At 46.8% G+C, this 24574-nt stretch overlaps 3 protein-coding genes across 7 annotated transcripts in view; 2 read left to right on the top strand and 1 right to left on the bottom strand.

Moving 5' to 3' along the window:
* Window positions 1-7418, top strand: part of LOC309362554 (LIM/homeobox protein LMX-1.2-like) — an 83584-nt gene extending 76166 nt beyond the window's left edge. For all 3 annotated transcript variants that reach the window (XM_081898170.1, XM_081898169.1, XM_081898171.1), the window contains 2 exons: window positions 1615-1773; window positions 3954-7418. In XM_081898170.1, coding sequence (XP_081754296.1) covers window positions 1615-1773; window positions 3954-4108 — 314 coding nt within the window. In that variant the 3' untranslated portion in view covers window positions 4109-7418. The remainder of the gene's footprint in view (window positions 1-1614; window positions 1774-3953) is intronic.
* A 2633-nt stretch (window positions 7419-10051) lies between these two features.
* Window positions 10052-14515, bottom strand: CHCHD5 (coiled-coil-helix-coiled-coil-helix domain containing 5). Of its 3 annotated transcripts, none has more exons than XM_081898219.1 (4): window positions 14344-14515; window positions 13343-13483; window positions 11627-11778; window positions 10052-10401 (listed from the first exon to the last, which is right to left on the bottom strand). In XM_081898219.1, the coding sequence occupies exons 1-3, from the start codon at window positions 14415-14417 to the stop codon at window positions 11628-11630; spliced, it is 366 nt and encodes a 121-aa protein (XP_081754345.1). In that variant the 5' UTR covers window positions 14418-14515; the 3' UTR covers window positions 10052-10401; window position 11627. The 3 variants fall into 3 exon arrangements, with proteins under 3 accessions (XP_081754345.1, XP_081754346.1, XP_081754347.1); XM_081898220.1 differs by having other exon boundaries at window positions 13343-13479; window positions 14344-14460; XM_081898221.1 differs by lacking the exon at window positions 14344-14515 and adding an exon at window positions 13947-14078.
* Window positions 14516-14608: 93 nt separating this feature from the next.
* The window catches only part of ATP13A1 (ATPase 13A1), a 28223-nt gene continuing 18257 nt past the window's right edge, over window positions 14609-24574 (top strand). Inside the window, exons 1-7 of the mRNA XM_081898098.1 lie at window positions 14609-14923; window positions 17344-17433; window positions 18143-18333; window positions 20414-20486; window positions 21981-22136; window positions 22885-22954; window positions 23182-23288. Of these exons, the coding sequence (XP_081754224.1) occupies window positions 14624-14923; window positions 17344-17433; window positions 18143-18333; window positions 20414-20486; window positions 21981-22136; window positions 22885-22954; window positions 23182-23288 (987 nt within the window). The 5' untranslated portion in view covers window positions 14609-14623. The remainder of the gene's footprint in view (window positions 14924-17343; window positions 17434-18142; window positions 18334-20413; window positions 20487-21980; window positions 22137-22884; window positions 22955-23181; window positions 23289-24574) is intronic.

Here is a 24574-nt window from a genome sequence, read left to right as displayed (position 1 = left end):
ACCGATGTCAGTGAAGTTAACTCAAAGAAACAAAACATCTCAGGGCTAGTGGTCACAGCAACGCTTCCCAGCAGGTCTTGCCCCAAAGAAGCCATTGCAAGGACTGGAGGTCCCTGCCTCCCCACCACTCTCTGAGGCTCCTTCTCCAGCAGCCAAAGGCTCCGTTAGTAATTACTATAAACGAAAGAGAAATACAGTGCATCTCACCATGAGACCATGAACAGGGGAGTGCCTCTGTGTGCATCTGCTCAGTTACAGAACAGTAACCTTTGTTGCACATTCAGTGGGAGAGCAAACATACCATTTTTGTAACTTGCAGTCTATATTTTGGCCCTGGTTTATGCCATCAAAATAGTGTATTGTAATTAAACAGCTCTGGGTCCCGTCCCGTCTGCCTGCCCACCCCCACCCCCACCCCCACCCCAGGATTGGGTTACTGTAGAAGAATAGGAGTCTGTGCACAAAATAGAAATGGCTTTAACTCACCAGTTTACATTTGGGATTGTGGGTGTGGCATTGTGAGGATACTGGCGCCTCCGGAGAATCTGTGGCCCTTCAGATGTTGGTGGACTGCATCTCTGACTGCATCCCATCATCTTCTTTTTTTTAATTTCTCTTTATTAATTTTCATACACACATATACACACATATGTACAGAAAATAAATTCTTCATGGAAAAAAACAATAATAAGAACAACATAACTTAATTATAAGAAAACAAAAAAAACAAAACAAAGACAAACATGTAGGTTATTGACTTCCCTCCACCTCAGTTTTGGTTTATGTAATACATTTTCCCCCGCAGTTTTTCTTTAAAACTTTTGTATGTCGAAGGGTTAGATTAAGCCTACTGTGATCTTTGGATTTTTTAAATCTACTTCAATATAGGTTATGAATTTATTCCATTCTTTAATAAACTTTGTTTCTTTCTGGTCTCTAATTTTTTGTGTTAATTTTGCCAATTCTGAATATTCAAATAATTTACTTTGCCAATCTCTTACTGTTGGGATATTGGAAATCGACTGCATCCCATCATCTTTCTGCTGGCCCTGCTGGTGGCCGGTGCTGATGGAAGTTAGAGTCCCACAGCACCAGAGGGTCAGTGGTTCCACCCCCATCCACCCCAATGTTAGAGAGAGCTACAATCCCCAAGATTCCCTGGAGTGAAAGTAAAGTGTGGACAGTCACACAGAGCTATGAAGTCCTATCAAAAGCTTCATTTGACTTCTGAGGAATCAGCAGTCTCCGCTCACACTCTGCAGCTGTGAGGGACAGAAACTTGCTTTAAAATAAATTAAAATGAAATACTGGTTATCAGGAGATGGCTATACATGGCCTTCCAAGTTGTCTATTCACAACAAAGATATGCCTGGAACAGCAATTATTGATCATAGCAGCAAACCTGCATTCCCCAATGTCTGTCTTTTCCCCAGGCTTGGCTGTTTTAAGTGCTGTTTCAGAGAGGATGTGAGAGCCAGGTATTTAAAAAATAAAACAACTTTTGAGAGGACAGAGTAGTTTCAGTAACTTAGTTGTTACTTAAACACACACAGAGTGTTATTACTAAATCCAAAGTGTTCGCTGATAGGCTTCCCCCCTTCTTTGCTTCAACAGATGGTGCCAGTGTGCATGGAATCGAGGGTCTGATGGTGCCATACTCCAGGATTGCCCAACAGCAGCTGCTTCCCCTGGATCAGAACAGCTACAGCACAGACTTGTACCGGCAAGGACTCACCCCACCCCAGCTGCCAGGAGACCATCTCCACCCCTATGGTGAGCTTCTCCAGAGGAATCTGCTATGAGCATGTGCTGTGCACCAGACCCCTCTGTCACACTTTTCCTACAGAGACATAATGCTCCTGCACAGTTTCTTCTGCCAGTGGGTGCATAGCAGAAGTAAAAATCTCCCTCCATGGATGTTGGTGGCAAGGAAAAGAATAGGCATAAAAGGAGAATTCCCTGGATGCCAAGACCCAAGTCTGGGGCAAGTACTCTTTGATGAGAGAACCTAGGCAGAAATTTAAAATCACAAAATATGCAGCAAAGCATGGGAATATAGACTGTTAGACCTTTAAAATAAGCCCTTAGAAGTTCCAAAGCTTCCTCCTTCCCCTAGCATAGATTAAAAACCACACATTCGGTAAGTGAAAAATGGTTTACTTACAAACTCTCCAAAGGTCATATTCATGTTCTTTTCCATACAGCAATCAAAAAAAGTTGCACAGGCAGTAAAACTTAGTTTAGTTACAGTGGTGAAAGTTCCTAAATTATTGGGTATAGGAACTCAAGAGAGGCTTGTAAGAGCCATGTGGTCTGAGCTGCAACAACCAGCTCAAACCTCCTGAGCTTCTTAGGTAGATGGAAGGGAACAAAGGCTTGACACTTAGTTCCTCCTAAGGTGAGCTAAGCCTGTCAGGACAGCTTACTCTATAGTCCTAACCCTTTCATGCATTAAACATGTTGGTTATATGAGGCTGGTTATCCCACAGGATGTTCATGACACAGGGTGTATGTGACCTGTGAAAGTTAAATAATTATTTTTACAGTGGCCCTCAAAATGAAAGACCGAAGACGGAAATAGCCCTGGCTGTGCCTGTTGCTGTTCCTCATCTTTCTTGCTTCCGAAGGCCACACCAGACATTTAAAACAGTATCATGCCACTTTAAACAGTCATGGCCTTCCCCAGAGAATTCTGGGAACTGTAGTTTGCCAAGGGTTGTTAGGAGACCCCTTTTCCCCTCACAATTTCCAGAGTTCCCCTGAGAAGAGAGATTGATTTTTCAACCACTCTGAGAACTGTGAGGAGAAAAGGGGTCTCCTAACAACTCTTAGCAAACTCCAGTTCCCAGAATTCTTTGGGGAAGGCCATGTCTGTTTAAAGTGGCGTGATACTGCTTTAAAGGTACCGTATTTTTCGCTCTATAACACGCACCTGACCATAACACGCACATAGTTTTTAGAGGAGGAAAATCCGTAGGCATGCCACCCGTAGGCATTCCCTCCATAACACGCACAGACATTTCCCCTTACTTTTTAGGAGGAAAAAAGTGAGTGTTATGGTGCAAAAAATACGGTATATTGCAGATGTGGCCTTTGGGGGAATCCATGACGGCTTAAAGTGGCATGGTGCCTCTTTAAAAGTGATGGGGCCAAAGTAAGATTCCCTGAGGGCCAAACTGAGTGTTGGCCTCTTGTTTCTACTTACCATTTTTGTGAGAATGTCGCCATTCACCGAATGATGTCCATGTGGCTTTCAAAATAACCAACACTCATTTTGTTTCCTGGTTCATTCCAGTGGTGGCGTTAAATGGGATCGATGGTGATGGTGTAAATGCCACTGTGCTTTGTTTGCCATTGGCGTTTGCCTGTGAAAGGGGAGCTGAGGAATAAATTAGCCAACAGGCAAAGCCATAATGGTTTAAGAGGAGCGAGAAGAGTGTACAGATAATCACAAGGCTTTTGACTGGACCTTTTGCTCATGTTGCTTAGAAATGTTTTTAGATGTGCTTGGGTGTTTTGAAATGTCTTAGTTGGTCTTTAAAATATCTTTAAATATATATATTAAATTATATTGCTTTAACTTGCTGATGTTTGTCATCCTGGGCTCCTTTGGGAGGAAATGTGGGGTAGAAATTTAATCCTCCTCTCTCTATGGGCTCAGTTGGTACCAGCAGGAAGAGGTGGTAGCAGCCCCACGACCATGGCCACTGTCAAAGGGGAGGGGGTCTCCTTCCCCCTTCTTTGCCCATAGATGGCTGGTTCGTTTACCATCTGACCCAGAGGCCCACTGGGGTGCACGTCCCAAGGACACACCAAAATCCAGAATAGTTCCTGTTTTTGTGGCATCTTTTTTTCCCCCAAAGTGAGAGGAGGCTGGCCTTCTGCCGCAAGCCCTCTGCCCACTTCCTTGTGAAATGCTCGTAAGCAATTTTCCTTCTCTTTCCGCACCCTAGATTCAGAAGGCGTCTTCCATGACATGGACAGTGACACCATTGGCCATTTGGGTGACTGCCTGCTGTCGGCGGCTGAAGCCAACCTCCTGCAGACCCGAGTGGGCAACCCCATTGACCGGCTCTACTCCATGCAAAGCTCCTATTTCACCTCCTGACCGTGGGGACATTCCTGGCTCTTCCACCTGATCTATGCCACTCTGGGCTTAGAAGTGTGGAACGGCACGGAGGAGCAAGCCCGTTGCATTTGGAAGGACTCTTTGGACCCTGCAAAGTGAAGGAGGCATGCAAGGCTGCCGGGCATTTGAGGGCCAAGCCTTAGGTGCTGAAGTTGAGTCTCAGAGGACTTTGCTGCACTGCCTCTGCCCTTGCCCTTCACCCAGTGTCCTAGAGATGGACAATTTCACATTGTGTAGCTTGTATTTCTAGCAGTGTGTTTTTGTGCTTAAACTGTGTAGGGCATTAAGGCTAATTTGATGCATCACCAGCAGGGACGGGAGACCTGGCTCATGCTGGGAACAAGGTTTCCAGGGCCACTGGGCTGCTTTTCATCCAGCTTGTTGTTCCTTGTTAATACTCTGCAATCTTGGCACAACTAAGAGCTTACTTTTCAGGAACATGAGGAGTCTGAGAGGTGCTTTAGAAACATTAGGTTAGTTTTATACTTTAACAATAGTTAAATGCCACTCTAAAGAATTATGGGAAATGTAGTTTGGAGAAGGTCCTGAGAGTTCCCCACTAGAGCTACTTAAACCCCCCTCCAGAGAGGGGAAATGAATGTTAAACTAGATATGATTATAGTGAAAACATGCTCTTAGATTCAAAGTGTTCCAAGCATCTCAAAGAGAGGGTCTAGAGCAGGGGTGGGGAATCTGTGGCCCTTCAGAGGCTGCCAGGCTGCAATTCTCATCAGCTCTTGCCAGCATGGCCCAATGATCAAGGATGATGGCAGCCAGAATCCAGCAATTGCCGGAGAGCCACTAGTTCCCCATCCTTGCTGCAGATGGAAGGCAGTTTTGCTCTCTGTTCATCCTTCGACTCCCTTGCTCTTGAACACCTCCATCTTCTCTTTAAGCTCTGCCCCAAATACTTTCCATTGGCCACTTGATGCTTGCTGGAGATTTCACAATATATTCCCTGCAGGGTGGTTTCATTAGCCAAGGCAGCACAGCAGACCTCAGAACAGTTCCTTCCATCATCATAGCAGCAAAAAAATCTGGATCCTCTTGTCCTGTTTAAAAACCTCCAAGGAAGGAAAGTCTACCACCTCCCAAGGGAGACTGTCCCACTCTTGAACAGTTCTGACTGTTAGAAAATTCTTCTTGATGTTTAGTAGAAATCTCCTTTCTTGTACCTTGAATCCAGAGCAGGAGAAAACAAGATTGCTCTTCTTCCCTGTGGCAGTCCTTTAGATATTTGAAGATGCCCCGTGTATCTCCTCTGTGATTCACGATGATCCATTGCAGGTTACAAAATCATTATATGGAGGGAACCCCCTTTTGTTGCAGATGACCTGTGATGTGCCTGGGCAAAGCAAATATCTGGAATGTGCCAGGAGGCAAATGATCTTGTATAGAAATGTCCAGTACAAAACCAGACCTCTCTTCTAGACCGGCCACCAACATCAATGCTGCTTTATAAACAGCTCTATATATATAGTTCATATTTATCTGCAGATCAGTGTTTCAACAACAACAAAGGTGAAAAGAGCATCATTAGACATGCAGAGGCCGCTGAGATGATCTTCTGTCAAAGTCATCTGTTTTTTTTTAAAGGCAGGTGCCCATTTAAATGCAAGTAATCAGCCCTGGTTTAATTACATTTTGATGAGGGGGGAGGGTTTTGGGAGAAGGAAGGTTCCCCAGTCTGAGTGACCTATGCGTGGGCATGTTGGAAGGGCTTCCATCCCCCCCCCCTGCCCACAACAGAAAGTGTGTGGTTGTTATGTGTGGGGTGGGAGATAGGGGCACAACTTCACTCTCCCAGGCACCCCATGTCCTCCCAGTGAGTGAATCATGTGCAGGTCTACTCCAGTGTACTACCCATTGAGCTAAATGGGCTTTCCTCCAGGTGTGTCCAGGACAGCAGATCAATCTGTAATGGTTCACTGTAGCCAAGATGTAGGATTGTGCTCCCAATGGACAGTGGGAAAAGCAATTTGGTTGTTGTGAGCTCTGAATATATCTACTTGTTGAACCACCACTTGTCACACATTACTCTAAGTTGAGCTTGAGAGGGAGACTACAGAGAAAGAGGGCTCCTAGCCTGTCCATGGGCTGCCTGGGGAGCCTGGCTTCGCCACCAAGATGTGCATTTTGGCTCAACAAATGCCAGCTCAGCTGCCTGTTTTGACCATCTCCCAACGCTTCCAGCAGTCTGACCACATTCTTGGTGTTTTGTTTTAATTACTGCATCATGTATTTACACCTTCCATCATCATCTTGTTTGAAAAGTTGCAAAATCTGTTGCAAAAACTGCAAGTGCAAGCGGGGTTGTGAGATCGCACAGCAAGCTTCTGCTGGAAACTTCCAGAACATTTACCCCCAAAGCCTAACTGCAGAAGCAACCAGCACATTTAGCATGAATGTGGCGACAGCACTTCCAGATGGGCCCTACTGCGCTCTACATATTCTGTTTTGTCTTTGGGCAGAGAGACCTTGTTCTGACAGTGCTTGAGCAAGGGCCTTTAAAAAACTGGAAGCCAGAGGTTCCTTGGAGTCCCCACCCCCTGCTCAGTTGAGTTCATGCGCTGCTTGATGTGCCCCCACCAACTGTGAGGCCCAGGACAATTAACCCCTCCAGAAAGGCTCTACCTGCAGCTGGGAGCCACAGGAGAGCTTCTCAGAACATATTGCCTAACTGTGGTTCCAATCTGCAGCCCACAATCTAATTATTTCTGCTTGGGCGTGTGCTAAAGTTGCAGTTTGCATCCTGTTACACACAGTGGTCTCCCTGTCTTCAATGGAAGTTGCAGGGTTGCAGCACACATGGTGTAACCAAAACAGAAAGCTTTCTTTCATGGGTCAGGAGGCTGTGGACCTCCAGGTGGACTACAACTCCCATTATCCCTGTCACCAATGGCCATGCTGGCTGGAGCTGATGAAAGTTGAGAGTTCAGCAACATTTGCAGGGCCACAATCCAGTGGGGCAGGAGGAGAGCCTTGCAAACCCCACCAGAATGAATGGTTGAAGGTCAACACAGAACACCCTGCTGAGTGGCACCCTCTCTGTAGTGTTCCCCTCCAGCAGAGGCATTTGCTCTAGATTTTGGGTCCAGAATGAGCTTTTGAAAGAGTTTCTATCCATCCGAAGCACACATTGGCCAGTGTACTCCATATACAAGGCCTGGTTGGGGAGGGATAGGGGAGACCCTTACATTTTCATACCCGTTGTAATCTAGTGTTGTGTTGTGCTGTGCGGGTGTCTTTGCATGTGCATTTGGAAATTAAACAATAACAAAAACTCAAAGCCAAGCTTGCCTACATAAACTGTCTGCACTTTCAGCTCTTTTGAGATTCAAGCCAATTGGTGAAATCCCAGGGGTGTGTGTGTGTGTGTAAAAGAACAAATAATTGTGCTCTTCAATGACAGTACTTGTTGCGCTATCTCACTGGCATGGGCTAGCCTACTAAAACAGAGATGATGCACCATCTAAGCTGGTGCTAGTTAGAAGAGAAACCCTCTTTCCCTCAGATCCGGCCTGCACAACCTGGGTCCCAGAAAGCCGACTGCAGCCCACCAGGCAACAATGGTTGCCCTCCAGGGACCTGCTTTTAAAAAGTGAGGCAGTACCACAGGGGAGTTGACAGGCCCCCAGCCAGCTGCATCATACGGCTGCACTTGCCTTGATGAGGCACAAGTTGTACAGGATCATTGATTAGGCTAGGTAAGAGTGTGAAGCAGCCCACAACCCCCCGATAAATTTCATCCTCGGGAAACATCTTGAACTCCTGGCTTTGATTCTTTGCTATGTCCAGCTCCTCCGCTCTCCTCCGCTCACACCCAAGAGCCTTGTCTTGCTTTTGGCTGGACGTCAGCCAGTCCAAACCAACGCGCATGGAATGCCGTTCCCCCAGCGCCCTGAGCCCGTCTCACAGAGAGGCATTCATCTCCCCCGAGGAGCCCGTCGACACCAAAGGCTGTGGTGCTGATTAATGGGCATGCTCAATAGCGAGCGAGAAGCGGGGTGTAAAATGAGGACATTTTTCTGGATGAGGAATTAAAGGCAGAGCTGGCCATGAACTTGCTCTGATCTGGGCTGCGTCCACATGCAAAGTTCCACTCGGGGAAGAGGTGACAACTGACAAAGCCGCTTGGTGCCATGTTCTCATCCAGTCTGACTCCACAACTTTGGGGCAGAAGGGATGGGGGGCTGAAACTTTGGGGCAGAAGGGAGTGGGATTGACTGCATATGCGAGTGCAAGAATCACACCACCGAGTTCTGTTTTTTAAAAAAAACAAATTACCTTTCATTTCACTGCTCTGGGGAAAAAAAACTGTTATTTATGTCACACAAAGGAGAAAACAGAGGCAAAACAACAACCCAAAGAGCTTTTGTAGCCCTTAGATCATTTCTGTATGGCTTCTTTCCAGAACTTTTGAACACTAAATGAAGCCAGTCCAGAGATGGTTTCTCGTGCCCCGTGGAAATCAACAGAACAGAACAAGCTAGTTATAAGTCAACATGAAGTTGCAATTTGTACAGCTAATTTCCTATAGACTGAAGCAATTACCTCCAATGCAACCCAAGAGGAAATCATCTTAGACAAGGGTGCTTCAAAATGGAGGTTGGTATATTTTAGCATTCAACGTGCTGATGCCTGAAAGCTGCACAGGGACTCTGCTGATCTCAGTTCTTGATCATGGTAGGCTAGAAAGAATCAGGGTAAAAGCACAGTCCGATCAAGGAATTGTGGACCACTTCCACACTGGACAAATCTCACCTTTGATGCAAATTGCCCCAATTTAGCACTACAGCACTAAGGTAGTCAGCAGACTATGCTGGTAATTTAAACATGCCAACTCCTATGTCTGTTGCCAGCTCTGGATTTTGGTCATCACATCCTCTTAAACAGAACTTGGAGTGGTCACCTGGAAGAAATGTTGCAAGCAAAATATGACTTAAGCACCTTGCACTATGCAACCACTTATGTGATCAGCAATATTATAACCAGTCCCAGTTAGAAGTAGGAAAATAATTTGCTCAAAAGAAAATGGGAAAGTCAGCTTCCAGACCCTTAGGAAAGCAGTGTGGTCTTCCTAAAATGCTCAGAGAGCTGGGAGAATATCCTCGAAGCCCCTGCTCCCAGCCCACTTCCTAGTAGGGGGAGAAGACTTTGGATCCTTCTATTGTTATTCTAAGCTTAGACTCTGATCCATTCCTCTGAAAACAAGCACACTTTCCTTTTATCACTTCCTGCTGCCCTACCCACATTTTGCCAACAAACAAACTTGCAACAGCATCAAGCAATGGCAGCACCTGTCACACTCAAAATCTTTTAACCAGACCCTTTAACCATAACTTAGTTCGTAGGGACACAGTCAACCTTTGTTTCAGCTGAACCACATCAGACTCTAGGCAAGGAAGGGAATGATTTCCCCTGCCACACCAGATTGTTCTGGTCAGGAAGTGCTTTTGTTTGCAATCTCGATGGTACACCCCCAGCACAGGTTTAGTGCCTCCAGGAGAAGCAAGCCATGCAGGCCATGCAATGCGTTTGACTAAAGAGGGGATTGTTTTCCTCTTGTTCCAGCCTGGTTATAGGTGCAGTGGGGATGCTAATCCATCCAGAAGGTGGTAGTTATTTCACATGAACCAAGATGGTTCTCCTGCTGAGATAGTGCCCTCTACTGGCTCTGGGCAAACACAATGCAAACATCTACCTCCTGTCCCCTGCTCAAGGAGAAATGACACTTTAGGCTGCATGGATTTTGCAGGGAAGATCCACAAGCAGAAAACCAGACTCCTTTCTGTTCCCATCCATGTATTTCCCTGCAAACTCCTGCTGATCACCTTGAAACTGGTTTAGGTTATGTGTAGGTAGACTTCATGCACCAGCTGCTAAACTGGACGATTAGACTGCAAGAACCACAAGAGACTGTTCTGGTCTTTGACTGCAGTTTATTGCACTGTGCCTGGATGAGCTCCAAGAGGGCTCACACAGAGCCACACACTGGGCTCCAAGAGGCAGGGCTGGCTTTGCAGATGGAGCTGAGACTACCATGGTCATGCCTATGTGCTTCCCATGGTTTATTGATCAGAAGCTGCACTTCAATGTGCCACACTGAGATGGCATTGGCAGGCATGGCTGCAGAAATGGGCTTCCAAGACCGGGAAGCAATTCTTGTGACCTAGTAGATCTTGAGGATGACGTTGTTGCCATTCCTGGAACCAGGAACCTTTAATCCAGTCGACACCAGAGAGTTAACACAGAGATCACCTTTTTTGGTACTGAAGGAGAAGGAGAGAGGGACAAAGAACAAACACAGCACAAATGAAAGGCCTATCAAAACAGTACATCACAACAGGTGGAATTCAACGTAGTGCAAAATGGGGGATGTGTCCCTGGAAAGAGGTCCATTTGCACAATGAGACTTTTCCTCCCTCTCCTCTCCACCACATGCCCCCTAAACCGTTCTGGAGATCCCTCCAACCCTCCAGAGCAGATTTAATGGGTGTGGAGGAGGCTAACAAATGCATTGTGGAAGTGGAGCAAGTGTAAAAGGTAAAGGTAAAGGTACCCCTGCCCGTACGGGCCAGTCGTGTCCGACTCTAGGGTTGTGCGCCCAGGGACCAGCGCTGTCCGGAGACACTTCCGGGTCACGTGGCCGCGTGACAAAGTTGCATCTGGCGAGCCAGCGCAGCACACGGAAACACCGTTTACCTTCCCATCAGTAAGCGGTCCCTATTTATCTACTTGCACCTGGGGGTGCTTTCGAACTGCTAGGTTGGCAGGCGCTGGGACCGAGTAACGGGAACACACCCCACCGCGGGGATTCGAACCGCCGACCTTTCGATCAGCAAGTCCTAGGCACTGAGGCTTTTACCCACAGCGCCACCCGCGTCCCGGAGCAAGTGTAGTCCATCATAAAGTGGTTCATCTTTTACAGTGCCACAAGACTCCTTGGAAATAGAATGGCAGCAAACATCCTGGCGGCCTGTTTTCCAAATATGTGCCTAGAAGAGAAGATGGAGACAGCAGGGGAACAGGAGGCCTCATGGGACTCTCTTTTTTCAAGGCTGATGGAGGCTTGCACACTGTTACCAAGCCTAACTTAAGACAGGAGAGCTGTTTGGCAACCGGGAGGTGAGAAGAAGTCCCTGCCAGTGCAATTTTATCTGGTCCCTGGCAGGCCGACTAAGCAATAATTGAGTGCTGCTTATAGGAGAGGAAGAACAAAGGCTCAAGTGAGAGATATATTACCACCTTTGGAATTGTTTGTAAAGAACAGCTATGTAAGTGTATTTTTGTAGTTCCAGGCTCGAGCATGCATGGCTTAAACAGAGAAGTGTTTACTCTAACAACGGCCACAACTGGATTGGTGGGTTAGCTTGTTTGGCAAAACACACTCCTGGATCACTGCAAGAGTGGCCTCCCAAGAATGACACATGCATGCACATGGAGAGCGGAGGGGGGGGCGGGGCGCCCTCTTACATATCAGTTTGGGGCACCAACCTTATGTGGCCAGTTTCACCTGGTCAGCACAGAGCAGGAATTTCTGGACATGTTCAGTGCAGTTGACTACAGACGTCTGGTTCAGTTTAAGACACTGTTCGAATGCAGCAAATGGTTCAGCGCAATCGTGGCGGATTTTCTGTACAATTGGGCTGCAATGAAAGCCACACAGGTGGTTGTGTAAAAGGTGAGAAATTGACAGATACTCTTGTTTGAATGGTCGGAGAAATATCTCACTTTGGCCTGGCACATACATCGCAGTAAGTTCAGCTGTGGCTTACCATTCATGAGCAAGTGTGCTAAAATCATGCCTTCCCCTCCTTCCCAAAGCTGAGAGAAAGCAAAGCACAGAATTAGCATTAGCAATTAGTAAGCAGCACTTGTGGCTTCTGCTCATGATTTGTTCAGAGAGAAGCAAACCATGACCATTGGGTCACACTAAGCCAGTGCTTGAGATTGTTCCCTTCCAGCTTTGCAAAGAGAGAGACAGGCAGGCACCACTGTAGCAGAATGCACCAGTATGCTTGCTCATTCATGGTGCACCTAGACTTAGTGTGTCACTCAAACTGCGTCTCTGAGTGCTAGTGCATTGTAGTTGCTAAGAGAGTGAGCCAAAACATCTTCAATTCTCACTTGGCCCTGAACTTACTCAGTAGCCTTTGGCAAACCACTTTATCTCAGTCTTTGTCCCCACACCTGCAAAATGGGGATAATATAAATTATTATACTTATGGATTACTGGGATAATGAACACTGAGCACTTTGGACATTGTCATGGACCCAGATCCCCTCCACAAATGCCTCCTATCCATTCTGCCACTAGACATGTCTTCAATAATTTCCCCCAACTCCCATTATGGTTTCCCCTGAACTCATAGAGCTCTCCCAAGTTTCCTACGAGCTCATTTCCACTCATTTAGGCAGAGTACAGGATAGACAGTCCCCAGACACAGGCCTAATTTATACACAATGCAGACCACAGAGAAATTGTTACCCGTGTAGGCTTCCAACATGCACTGGCCCCCTCACACAGTGGCTTAGAAGCAGTGCTACTTTTCTAGAAAAAGAGGTGCCAGAACTCGTCTCGTTCTCTTACAAAGGCAATGGTGCCCCCCTGGGAGGAGCCAGAACTATAAAAAAACGCCCTGCTTAGAAGGCTACTAGTCACATCAGTTTAATGTGTGATTTAAGCACGGCATTCAAAGTCAGGCTTTCCTGACGTATGCATATAAAAGGATGTCACATAGAGGAGGGAGAAAGGTTGTTTTCTGCTGCTCCAGAGAAGCGGACACGGAGCAATGGATCCAAACTACAAGAAAGAAGATTCCACCTAAACATTAGGAAGAACTTCCTGACAGTAGGAGCTGTTTGACAGTGGAATTTGCTGCCAAGGAGTGTGGTGGAGTCTCCTTCTTTGGAGGTCTTTAAGCAGAGGCTTGACAACCATATGTCAGGAGTGCTCTGACGGTGTTTCCTGCTTGGCAGGGGGTTGGACTCGATGGCCCTTGTGGTCTCTTCCAACTCTATGATTCTATGATTCTATTCTATGATGCTGTATAAATCCAGCCATTCAGTCATTGCTTTGAAAGTAGATCCCCAAGCGGGAGGGGGGAAAACATGCACCAGAGGGTTGCCCCCCCCAACAATGATGCATCAAAGTTTTATCGCACCAAGATGGGCTTGTGCTACGGAATGGTGCCCTGCTTGGAAACTTACTGGGATGACGTGCACTTGGCCATTTCAAGCTTGAGCTGGTGACAGTCCTGCTGCCAGGAGGAAGGGTTGGCAGCCACACACTGGCCATAGCGCTCTGCTTCTTTTCGGCAATGCCGGGCGGTCACCTCCAGGGCCGCCTGCCTGTGGCGATGGAGGCACAACAGCATTCATTAGAGTCATCTGATCCAACATGGATAGGATTCCAGTGCAGGTACATGGAGAGCCCTGTAATTTACAGAGTCTCTGCCCCCTCCTCAAAGATTAGCCATGCTCCCTAATCCCTGACATTCGTGGTTATCACTGGAGGCCCTCTGTGCATTCTCCCATGCACACACTTTGCCATTATTCCACATGCTCCTGGCAAAATCACACCCAACACGTAGGAAGAACTGCTTTGGAGTGCATTGCTAACATCAGGATGTAAATGTAAAATTTCTAGAATTTTTTTTTGAAAATGGGGGAAATGCAATGCTCTTTTCTTTTTAAGTGCTCTTTACAAGTCATTTTGTAACATTAGAAGCATGAAGTGCCTAACTTGGTTTACCACAGAATTATAAACAGCTCAGGACCGCAATACCTCAAGGACTGCCCCATATGAGCCTACCTAGACCCTGAGATCATCCTCTGACCATCCTTCTTTGTGAGCCTCCTCTACATGAGGCCTGGAGGGTGGCAGCAGGAGAACGGGGCCTTCTCTGCGCTGGCCCCCCCCTTTGCGAAATGCTCTCCCCAGGGAGACTTGCCTGGCACCTCCATTACACACCTTTAGATGCCAGGCGAAAATATTCTTCTTCAACCAGACCTTGGGCTGGTTTAATGTCTTAATTGTGCATCCCGCTCTTTGTCCGTAGTCTCGGGGCATAAAAACGTCACAGCATTAAGATGCAAGATGCCTTTGTGTTGGAGCCCTGGGGGGTCTCCCAAGCCAAGCGCGCTAACCATTAGGCCGCGCTCTCCCTCCCTCCCACCGCACTGGGCTTCCGCTCAGACGCCCCACTCACATGTCGCTCCTGCAGCGCCGAGGCCGGATCCCGTCCTCTGGCGCGCATGCTCCCTCCCGAGGGTGTGTCCCCATCTGCGCATGCGTGCCAGGCTCTCTCGGGCAGCCATGACACTGGAGGCCATGGCGGCGCCGGCGCGTAAGACGCGCTAAGGCCACGTTGTATCGCTGCCCCGCCACTGGCGCGGGAGGGGGCTGCGCATGCGCGGGGCCGGCTGCCCCGGAAGCGGAAGCGGCGCGCGCGGAGCTGGCCGGTGGCGGCGCGGGGTCCCGGGAGAAGGATGGCGGCGGCGGCGGCGGGGGCCGGTCCGGGCCCCGGGGACGAGCTGGTGCAGGACGTGGTTCCGTACCGGCGCCGCTCTCGGCTGCTGTGGGGGACGGTGCTGCCCTTCTGCGTGCTCTACCCGCTCTGGCTGTGGTTCTGGGGGCGCAGCGCCCGCGACTGGGCCTGGGGCGCCGCCGCCGCCGAGGCGCCCGAAGCCGCGCTGCTCTACCTGGCCGCCATCGGCGCCGCCCACCTGCTCACCGCCCTGGCCGGCCTCTGGAGCGTGCACGTCCACTGCCTGCTCTACTGCTGCGCGGTGAGTCGCGCCTCCTGAGGAGACCTCGAGGCGGGAAGGAAGGGCTGGCTTCGGGGGGGGGAGGAGGGGCTGTTCATGTGACCAGTTGGAAGTCCTCTTCACGCACGTTTCATTTTACCAGAGCAGAATCTGTGTTTGGAGACTCTGCTAGGGCTGGCAGCTGTCTAATTTTAAAGTGGTTGGTTGGTCTAAAAACCTGCCCTTTGTTATACTGCCATACATGGTGGATTGTGCTTATTCCAGGTCATCGTAGGAGTGCCTTGAAAGTAACAATTTCCTACATGAGTATCCCTGTTGCACAGAAAATTTGCAATCAAACCTGTTTTGCAGGAAAAAATATTTGTGCTTGCAAAATTGGCTGCATGACAAAATAGACCATTAATTTAATTGGTGTGTGATTATTTGGACAGTCAAGGCCGCTTTCAGTTTTTCACCATGACAAAAACTTCTTGCATGATGAAATACATGTAACATGGTGATGTACATGTTACCAACATACATCTACCCTGCATGAAAGTTGGATCCACATGTGTTACTGTCACAGCTGAGGTACTCAGACAGCTGGAGCACAGGATGTTCCCTTATTTCAAAACTTGCAGTTTGATTTGCAGGCTTTGGAGTGGCGTGTATAGAGAAATTGTTAATTGTTAAGTCTGGCTGATTTCAAAGGTGGGCAATAGCAAATAAGTAAATGGATAATGATCCACTCTGAATATTTTTGCTGCCCAGGAGTTTTTATGAAGTGGCCAGGCTTTCTCCTTGCAATGGCACACTGGTTTCTGGGCAGTGGTGACACTTCTAGGATTGTCCTGTGTCTGTCACCAGTAGGGCAAGCTGCATCAGGATATTCTGTATCCACTTCCTCAAGAATCAATGTTGGTTGGGACTTGCTTGATTTCAGTACCACAGACTGAGACCAACAACAGCCTCTGTCAGCCATACCAGTATGTCTCAGTTAGGATGCTGGTGACGAAGAAGAAAATCAAAATACTTATCCTTTTTTATTTCATATTTTTAAGCTGGGAGACAAAGCTGTAAATAACTTTTTGCTGCTTGTGGTATTGTTGGGCACAGCGTCAAAACTTTGTTGGAAGGGTGGTAATCTGGTGAACTTTGCTCAGTCGTCTCTTCCCAAGGTCTCTTTCCAAGGCCTTGAAAGCGGCAGGCCGTCTGGTTCTCACAGCTACATTTAACCCCTGCTAAGTTTGCTTTCTTTAAACCACTGGGGTTCCTCATTTCTCTAAAATGCAAGAAAATGTTTTGGGGTTGGGGTTTTTTTGGGGGGGTCTTTTTAGATTCCTAAACTTTAATTGCATAAGCTTCACTTCCTTTGCTCCCTTTCAAGCAAGTAATAAGCATAGTTCAGGGGGGGGAGCACATGATCTGCATGCAGAAGGTCCCAGGTTCAACTCCCAGTTAAAGGATTGCAAGTAGCAGTGCTAAGTGAGAGCTCTTCCTGAAACTGTTGAGGGGTACTACTGCCAGTCAGAGTAGACACTACTGTGGACCAGCGGTCTGACAGCAGTATAAGGAAGTTTCTTCCATACAAAAATAATCTTCTCTTCCTGCTACACAAAAGGCAAGTGTGTGTAAAATTTAGGGGCTGGACTATAAATCTAAGCTGCTGCCTAACTAAACTTACTGAAAAGTAAATCTCAATGTAGCTGGAGGATCTTTCTTACCTCTGAGCAAATATGGTTAGAACGTGGCAAGCAGTGGCTTGGATCCTAAGGTCAGGTGACTTAAGGAAGCTTGGGGAAGAAGAGTTTTCCATACCCTCTGCCCAGTTTTCGGTGATTTCATGCCCCATCCCTCCTGATTCTATGGAGAGACTCCCACAGAGAGAATCCAAGGCATTAGGTGTAGAATTCTTTATGACACTAAGCACAAGCCCCAATGTCAATATGGAAGACACTAGCTTGATTCAAGCTTTCTACTTCTGCGTTTAATCATCGCATGACAGGGAAGGGGGAAGCAAAGGTGTGTGTGTGTTTATCTTTGTTTTAGAGCAGCGGTTCTCAGCCTGTATTAAAGGGTTGCGGCATTAGGAAGGTTGAGAACCACTGTTTTAGAGAATACAGTGGAAGGGCACAGACAATATTTATTTTAAAACTTACTTGTTTTGCCACCTGTTAATCATACTCAAAATTAGCTGCTTGAGGCAGCCACTGTATTCTCATAGTAGGGTCAGTCCTGTGCAAAAGGTTCAAAGGAACAGAGGCTAGTTGTGTATCCATCTCAGATACTGACCTGGTTTATACATAATGCTAAGCAGATGTGAATTTCCAGAGCAAAGATCACAACCGCAAGCCTTGGTTTACTACTCTTGGTTGATTTAGGAAAGACAAACCAAAAGCTCAGATTCAGATGTTCGTCCTAACTCTAAAGACTGTTTTCTTCCCTAATTGTGTGTCTTTCAGGTGCGCAGTCCAAGGAAAGCCACATTGGCTAAAGTTGTGCCAACCCCCAATAACGGTTCTGCAGAATTGGTGCCCATCCATCGAGACCAGGTAAGAAATTCATGGCTGTGGTTCAAAGCAGCTCCCCCATGTGGAACCTTCTGTTATCCCATTTCTGTTTGCCAGCTGGATACAGACTTCGCTAGTCATGACTTGACTTGTTGCTTCAGTGGGACTTTTGACTAAGTCTGGATCTGGCCTATTGATTTGGCACCTTGTAAAAAGCCACAGAAAAGCAGACTTGGCAGCCAAATAAAGGTAGGAAGCATGCAGGCAGGGCATGTTCGAGAGGGTGGGTTAAATTGATTTGTGTCTCTTGTCTACTTCAGACTTTTTTTGCATGTTGTGACTTTCAGCTTTGGAGGTGTCCTTTTATTGTGGTACTTTATTGATGCTTGGGTTTACTTTGCTCAGTTTGGAACACAGGAAACTGCCTTATTCTGAGTTGGGCTACTGGTTCATTTAGCTCAGTATTGTTGATACTGATTGGCAGCTGCTCTCCGGGGTATTAGACAGGAATCCTGTCCCAGCCCTACCTGGAGATGCCAGGGATAGGATCTGGGACCTTCTGCATGCCAAGCAACCGCTTTGCCACTGAGCTTCGGCCCTTCCCTGTTGGGGTGGAGGGGCGGTGATTGCGCCTACCTTGCGGCAGGGAGTCCTTTTAAACATGACAGTGGAAGTGTCTAAAATCTTACTTGCTAAGCTGGCCTCTTGCATGTGGAAACCTGTTTGCTGTAGCTTTCTTTATTTCTTCTAGGGGGAGGATGGACAGGAGGTCCTTTCCTTCGAATTTCAGAAAATCAAATATTTCTACGAGCTAAATGAGAGGAAAAAATTCCTTCCTGTGCTATTCCCTGTGGAACATCCATTGCAATTTTATCAGAATGCACGTGGCTACCAGGAAGACAAGGAGATCAAAGCAGCAGAGAAGACCTATGGCACCAACAAGTAAGTGGGGCAAACTTGGATCCAACTGCTTTGGGGTAACATTTACGGTGGGCATTTCCAGGAATTGGAGCACTCAGACTTTTGCCCACAGGATGCCTGAATTAATGACTAATTAACTTACAACTATTAGTTGGCAGTACTTTGAATCCAGCATGTGGGTAACATAGTATGAGTTAAGGGTTCTCTGGGGGATACTCTAGCAAAAAATAACCGCTGACAAAACATAGTGCTTAGTGTGATGCGCTGTGCTCAGTGTGGGTCAAGCCACCTGTGGGTTGGTAGGTGTTGGCAGCATCCACCTTCCTTGAGAGACAATGGAGTGTGCATCTGGAGGTGAAGTCAAACTGCCGCATTACCAGTGCTGAAGTGGCCTCCCAGGGTGCGAGCCTCGGCAGTGTGTATAGCAGTCCTGGACTGCCCAGACCACAAGACACACACCTGCCTGCCTCCCTGGTGTGGTCCAAAGGAAAGCAGAGCAATGGATGGGTAGTACTATCAGGTTAATGAGTACCTATAGGAAGAATTTTACAGAAATAGTTTTTCATTTCTGTGTAACTATTTTTTTACAGTTTACTACCTGGTGATTCTGTCCTTCCACAGGCGAGCAATTTTATTCTGATTTGGCTCCTGAGTATGCAGTTGTATGCATCAATGGGGCTTACTTCTAAGTAGATATGGGTAGAGGGAAGCATAAATCTCCAGACCTTTTTGAATAAAAGTAGGGGTTCTTTGGTCATTGTTCTACAACTTTTGTGCCCGTGTTGCCTGCACATTGCTCATTAATGGAAGCTAAAAAACTCATAGGGCACATCTAGAATATCCCCTACTAGATCTGTCCTGTGTCCTGGGCTGAGCACTGCAGTCTTTCCACATGCATTTAGGGGTAGGGATAGTAGAGCAAACAGCCCCTCCCTTTTTACAATCATCACCTGAACTCAAGCCCTGGCCCTAATCTCTCTGGTACCTCTCTTAGCCCTTAACTGAAGGGCCTCCAGGATTGAGCCAGCAAGTGGAGGCAAGGAAGATTAACCTACTCAACACCTTCCTCTCTTCTTCACAGTTGAAATACAACTTCCTAGCTCTAATCCCTTGTTTTGGCTTCCATCCCAGAAGGATGCTGTCTGCAACAAGGAACACAATTAAGACTCAACACATGCATCAGATTGCACACATTTTTCATGGTCTCTCCTTTCACTCACATTCTAGCCATCACCTCCCCAGCTCCTATTTATTCTTGGGTAATTATGGTGGGGAGAGAATTCTTTTCTTCTCCCATCGTCCACCCACCTAAGCTTCTCAGTCTTAAACTCTTAGTGTTTTGAGGCAAAGTTATGTAGTCTTCAAAGTGATAGATCAACCACGAAAGATGCAGGCATCTACTGTAATTGTGTCTGAAGGAACAGAATACCCCCTTGAATAATGCAACTTTGTCTTAAAGGCCTGCTAAAATTTTAGGGCCTGTAAGATGACAGCAGAACTATCAGGAAAGGTGGGCAACACAATGAAAACTCAAGTCAGTAGCTGCAGCTTCTCTAACAGTATCTGGAAGAACAAGCAAATGATGTAATAATCATGTCAACCAGTAAGAGAGAATTTTCACTCCAGTTTTCAGCCAAATGTTAGAGGTTCACTTTCATAAAAATGGCAATGGCCGCAATGGTAATTCTTGTTTCTCTAGTTATTAAATATACACAGTTGAAGTAACTCTAGGACAGACAATGGAATACAAGATTTTGAAACCTTCCTCATAAGCCCTGTTTTACGAAGAGCTTTGTCTGAGGGATTGCTACCCGTCAACTTCTCAGAACAAGCACTTTTGCAATGTCTTAGAGCATCCGGCTTTGTTTCCACTTGGAAACAGAGCCGGATGATCTAAGACGTTGCAGAAGAAGTGCTTCCAAGTGGAAACAGAGCAAGCAGAAAGATGATGAGGTGTCTCGTGTGGGGTTGGGGTGTGTGTGTGTGTGTGTGTGTGTGTGTGTGTGTGTGTAATCAAACCTCCAGGGTTTTAGGGGTTGCAAGCAGGACAGAATGTCACAACACAATGCCAAAATAAATCAGGGTTCTGTTTTTCACACAGGGCAGAGATGGTTGTGCCAGAATTCCTTGAACTCTTCAAAGAAAGAGCCACTGCCCCTTTCTTCGTCTTTCAGGTAATCAAAAAGGTTATGCAGCATCAGCCTCTTTTTGAGTTTCTGTTCCTTAAACCCAGAATTCCACAGGCAAAATCTCCTACGTATATTTAAAAATTGACACCTTCTATTGTACAGTGGTACCTCGGGTTAAGTACTTAATTCGTTCCAGAGGTCCGTTCTTAACCTGAAACTGTTCTTAACCTGAAGCACCACTTTAGCTAATGGGGCCCCCTGCTGCTGCTGCTGTTGCAGCTTCTGCGCCGCCAAAGCAGAATTTCTGTTCTCATCCTGAAGCAAAGTTCTTAACCTGAGGTACTATTTCTGGGTTAGCGGAGTCTGTAACCTGAAGCGTATGTAACGTGAAGCATATGTAACCCGAGGTACCACTGTACTTTGAATCACACACTCCTGCCATACATATTTACCAGGCTGGTATGGACTTAGATGCTGCTCAGCCATTCTTGGCGCAGAAGCTAGGAAGAAAGGTTGCAGCGTTTGGGAATATTTTAGTTTACAGCAAAGGTGCTAAGAGCCGACATGATAGACGTTTGTAAAATTATGCATGACATGAAGAAAGAGAAAAAATTTCCTGCCCTCATAATGCTAGAACTCATGGACATCCAGTGATACTGAATATTGGAAGATTCAGGACTTCTTCATGCTGCACATAGTTAAACTCTGGAACTTGCTCCCCTCAGAGGCAGTCACAGCCACCAGCTTAGCTGACTTTAGACGCAGCTTAGACAAACCTCTTGTCCTCATCATGGAGGATAAGGATATCTGTGGCCGCCTGCTGTGGTTGCTATGCTCTGTCTCCACAGCTGGAAGCAGTTCTCTTCGGATTACCAGCCGCTGAAACTGCAGCCAGCAAGAGGGCTTTCCCCCTACAGTCATCTGGCTGGCCACTATGAGAACAGGGCGCTGGACCAGATGGGGCATTGGCCTGATTCAGCTTACTGTTCTTAAGTTAAAATTAATGTTTTCTTAAAAGTTTTCAGTGTGTATAAAATATCATATGTTTATGCGAATAACAAAGTTTATACAGGCCCAGCCTCTACCCTCGTGTCCCACATGGACGTTCTTGGAGGGCCTGATGAGTCTAGTAACAAAAGGTTTGCGTTAGGCTGTTGCAGTTTTTGTCTTCTCCCTTTGGTCATTTAACACACACCCGTTTCAAAATGCTTTCAAACCACACAATAATTTGTGGTTCAAGAAAAACAAATCTAAAGTCCACTTGGGTGCCCAGAATTGGTTTCCATGGTTCTTTGGAGCTTGGCCACTATTTCAGCAACCATTGCAACAATCTTATAAGATGGTCCAGTATTATTTATCCCTCTGTTGCAGACCAAGCACCAAGGCTAGAAGCTTGTCCAAGGCTACCTCATGCATTTGAGGCTGAGGAGAAGACTTGCTTTTAGCCACTGTGCTAACCAAGTCTTCGTTATAGGCCCAAATGGGATTGTTGCTCTGTACCAGTATTGGGAGTGCTTTGTGTCTGTTTCCTACATGTAGGTCTTCTGCGTGGGGTTGTGGTGCCTGGATGAATACTGGTATTACAGTGTCTTCACCCTTTCCATGCTGGTAGCTTTTGAAGCATCTCTCGTCCAGCAGCAAATGAGGAACATGTCAGAGATTCGAAAAATGGGCAACAAACCCTACATGATCCAGGTGAGCCAAGGCAGGAAGTGGTGAGCAATGCTGTGAGACACTGGTCCTTCCCACTTGGAGACAATCTGATGAGGCGCATGGATTCCGGAACGCTGAATCCCCGTTGCTCAGGGTGACCCTAGAGGGCTGATCACTGTGTAGAATGTAGAATGCAGAAGGGAACAGGTGCTGGAAGGAGAGCAGTCAGGAGAATAAAGCCAAGGTTGTTGGGGTGAACTTGGAGGTGCCGCCAGAGCCGCAGGGATTGTGCCAGCCCCAGATGGGAGTTAGGAGAATTATCTTGTCATTCAGCTGCTCCTCACCTGCCTAAAGGCTTTGTTATCAACAATACTCCCAAAGCCATGGCGATTCTTCTCTTGCACCAATCCCCATGGCTTCCCCATCTCCCCTGTTCATGCAAGGGCATTGGGAAGACAGTTGTCAGGTGGTGCTGTAGTTGATCAAGGGAGTGCAGGAGGCTCTTGACCTGACCAGGCCTGCGTTTCCAAAGTATTAGAACGGGGTTGCTGTTTGATAGATTAACCTGTGATGGCTAATTGGTCCAACAGTCTCCATTCAGGAGTCCTTGAGCCCAAGCTGATATGAATTGTAGGTATGACGAGGTGAGTTTGGGGAAGTTGGTCTGTGGACAGCTCCAGCTCCTTTAGCATCCTAAATGCCACCCTTCTGTGAACCACCCTGAGATCTGTGGATGAAGATTAAATTAATAAAGAACAATAGTACTAAATAATATCTCTTCCTCTTGCAGGTTTACAGAAACAGGAAGTGGCGTCCAATTTCCAGCGATGAGATAATTCCAGGGGACATTGTGTCCATTGGTAAGATCAGTGTTGCGCTGATAAGAGCCCTGCCACCCACAGTCTTAATTAGCTCAACTCTGTGTATAAATTAGCATGTGCATATTTCATGCAACTTTGTGTCATGGGCCTGAAGCCTGAGTCTTTTCAATACCTGACACAGTCCCTCTCTCAAGAGTCCTGAGACCTTATGAGCAAAGGCCCCACCTTCCCCCCAGTCCTTCTGAGCATCCAACTCTCACCTCCAGGCCGCTCCCCCCATGAGAACCTTGTGCCGTGCGATGTGCTGCTGCTGCGGGGAAGGTGCATCGTAGATGAAGCCATGTTGACTGGAGAGTCAGTGCCTCAAATGAAGGTTTGCCTGATGATTTCTGCTAATTTAGTCACAATTTATTTAGTGTTAGCAGGATGCCTGGCAGTTATACAATCTGCAGAAGACAGTGCTGACCCAGGAAAATGGACACAGTGAAAGTGAAATGGGGAAACGGGCCATATAGATGCTGTGGGGTGGGGCTGCATGAAAGTCGACATAGTGGAAGGGATCAAACGGGGACACCTGGGGAGCAGGGAGTGAAAGTGAAGGAGAGAGGAGGTGTAGCTTTGAATAGTAAGGAAGAGAAACATGAAGCTGACAGGGGAAATGGCAGCGATGTGTTCGCTTATGCAGAGGGAGAGATTGCCATGGCAACAAGAGGCAAAGCCAAAATTTTGGAGGAGCGGTTTGGCAATTATTATGAGTGATATGATATGACATGTTCAGGGGTGGCGTATTTTAGAGCCTCAGGTAGTGAGACCATCTCATTCTGCCTGCTTGTTGCCAGTGTCCTATGAGTGGCCGTTGCTGGACGCAGGAGGCTGGACTAGATCAATTTGGCCTGATCTGGCAAGGCAGCTTTTGTTTACTATACATCATCTGTGGGAAGTCATTGGCTTTAGGTAGCAGAGCGAACTCCAGCTGAGTTCAGGATTCACTGGTTTTGGTTGGTTAATGAATCTAAAAAAACAACAACCCCAAAACAAGGGCAGCTTGTGTGTATCCAGCACAGCTTGATGGATCCCTTGCCTTGGTAATGGGTGGTGCTCCCTCCCATGGTCCCCAGTGTGGAGTCCTCTGACTTACTGCACAAGAGAAGAAACAAGAAGTGGCTTGTTTTATGTCGGTGGTGCTTCTGTAGTTCCAAATTCAAATTGCAAATAGCACAATGCTTATATTTATTTAAAAACAAACAAACTGGCAAAGCAATCCAGTTATACAAAGCATCAAAGCACAACAACACTTAGTTTTGTTTGTTGAATTTATTAGATGCATTTTTCTAAGAGAAGACTCAAGTTGTCTTGGAGCAGTTAAAATATACAAACATTTAGATAAAATGAAACAATAGAAACAGTCACCATAAAATAATAAAACTGCACTACCCCAACAGTATAATGAAACATCAGGGAAGGCCAGTTACCAAAGGCTGATATAAAACTCATCCCATCAAATATCTGGGAGTAGAGGAATGTCAACTTCACACCGAAAAATACTGTTTTTAGATGCTTTTTATTTTATTTTAAATTATATTAAGAACATAAGAGCATCCGTCATTCTGTTCTCACAGTGGCCAATCAGATGCCCTTATGGGAAGCCCACAAGGGAAG

The sequence above is a fragment of the Podarcis melisellensis genome, assembly GCF_964234715.1.
Source record: "Podarcis melisellensis genome assembly, chromosome: 2".
In the NCBI taxonomy this organism is placed as follows: Eukaryota; Metazoa; Chordata; class Lepidosauria; order Squamata; family Lacertidae; genus Podarcis; species Podarcis melisellensis.
This window is presented reverse-complemented; position numbering and strand designations above follow the sequence as displayed.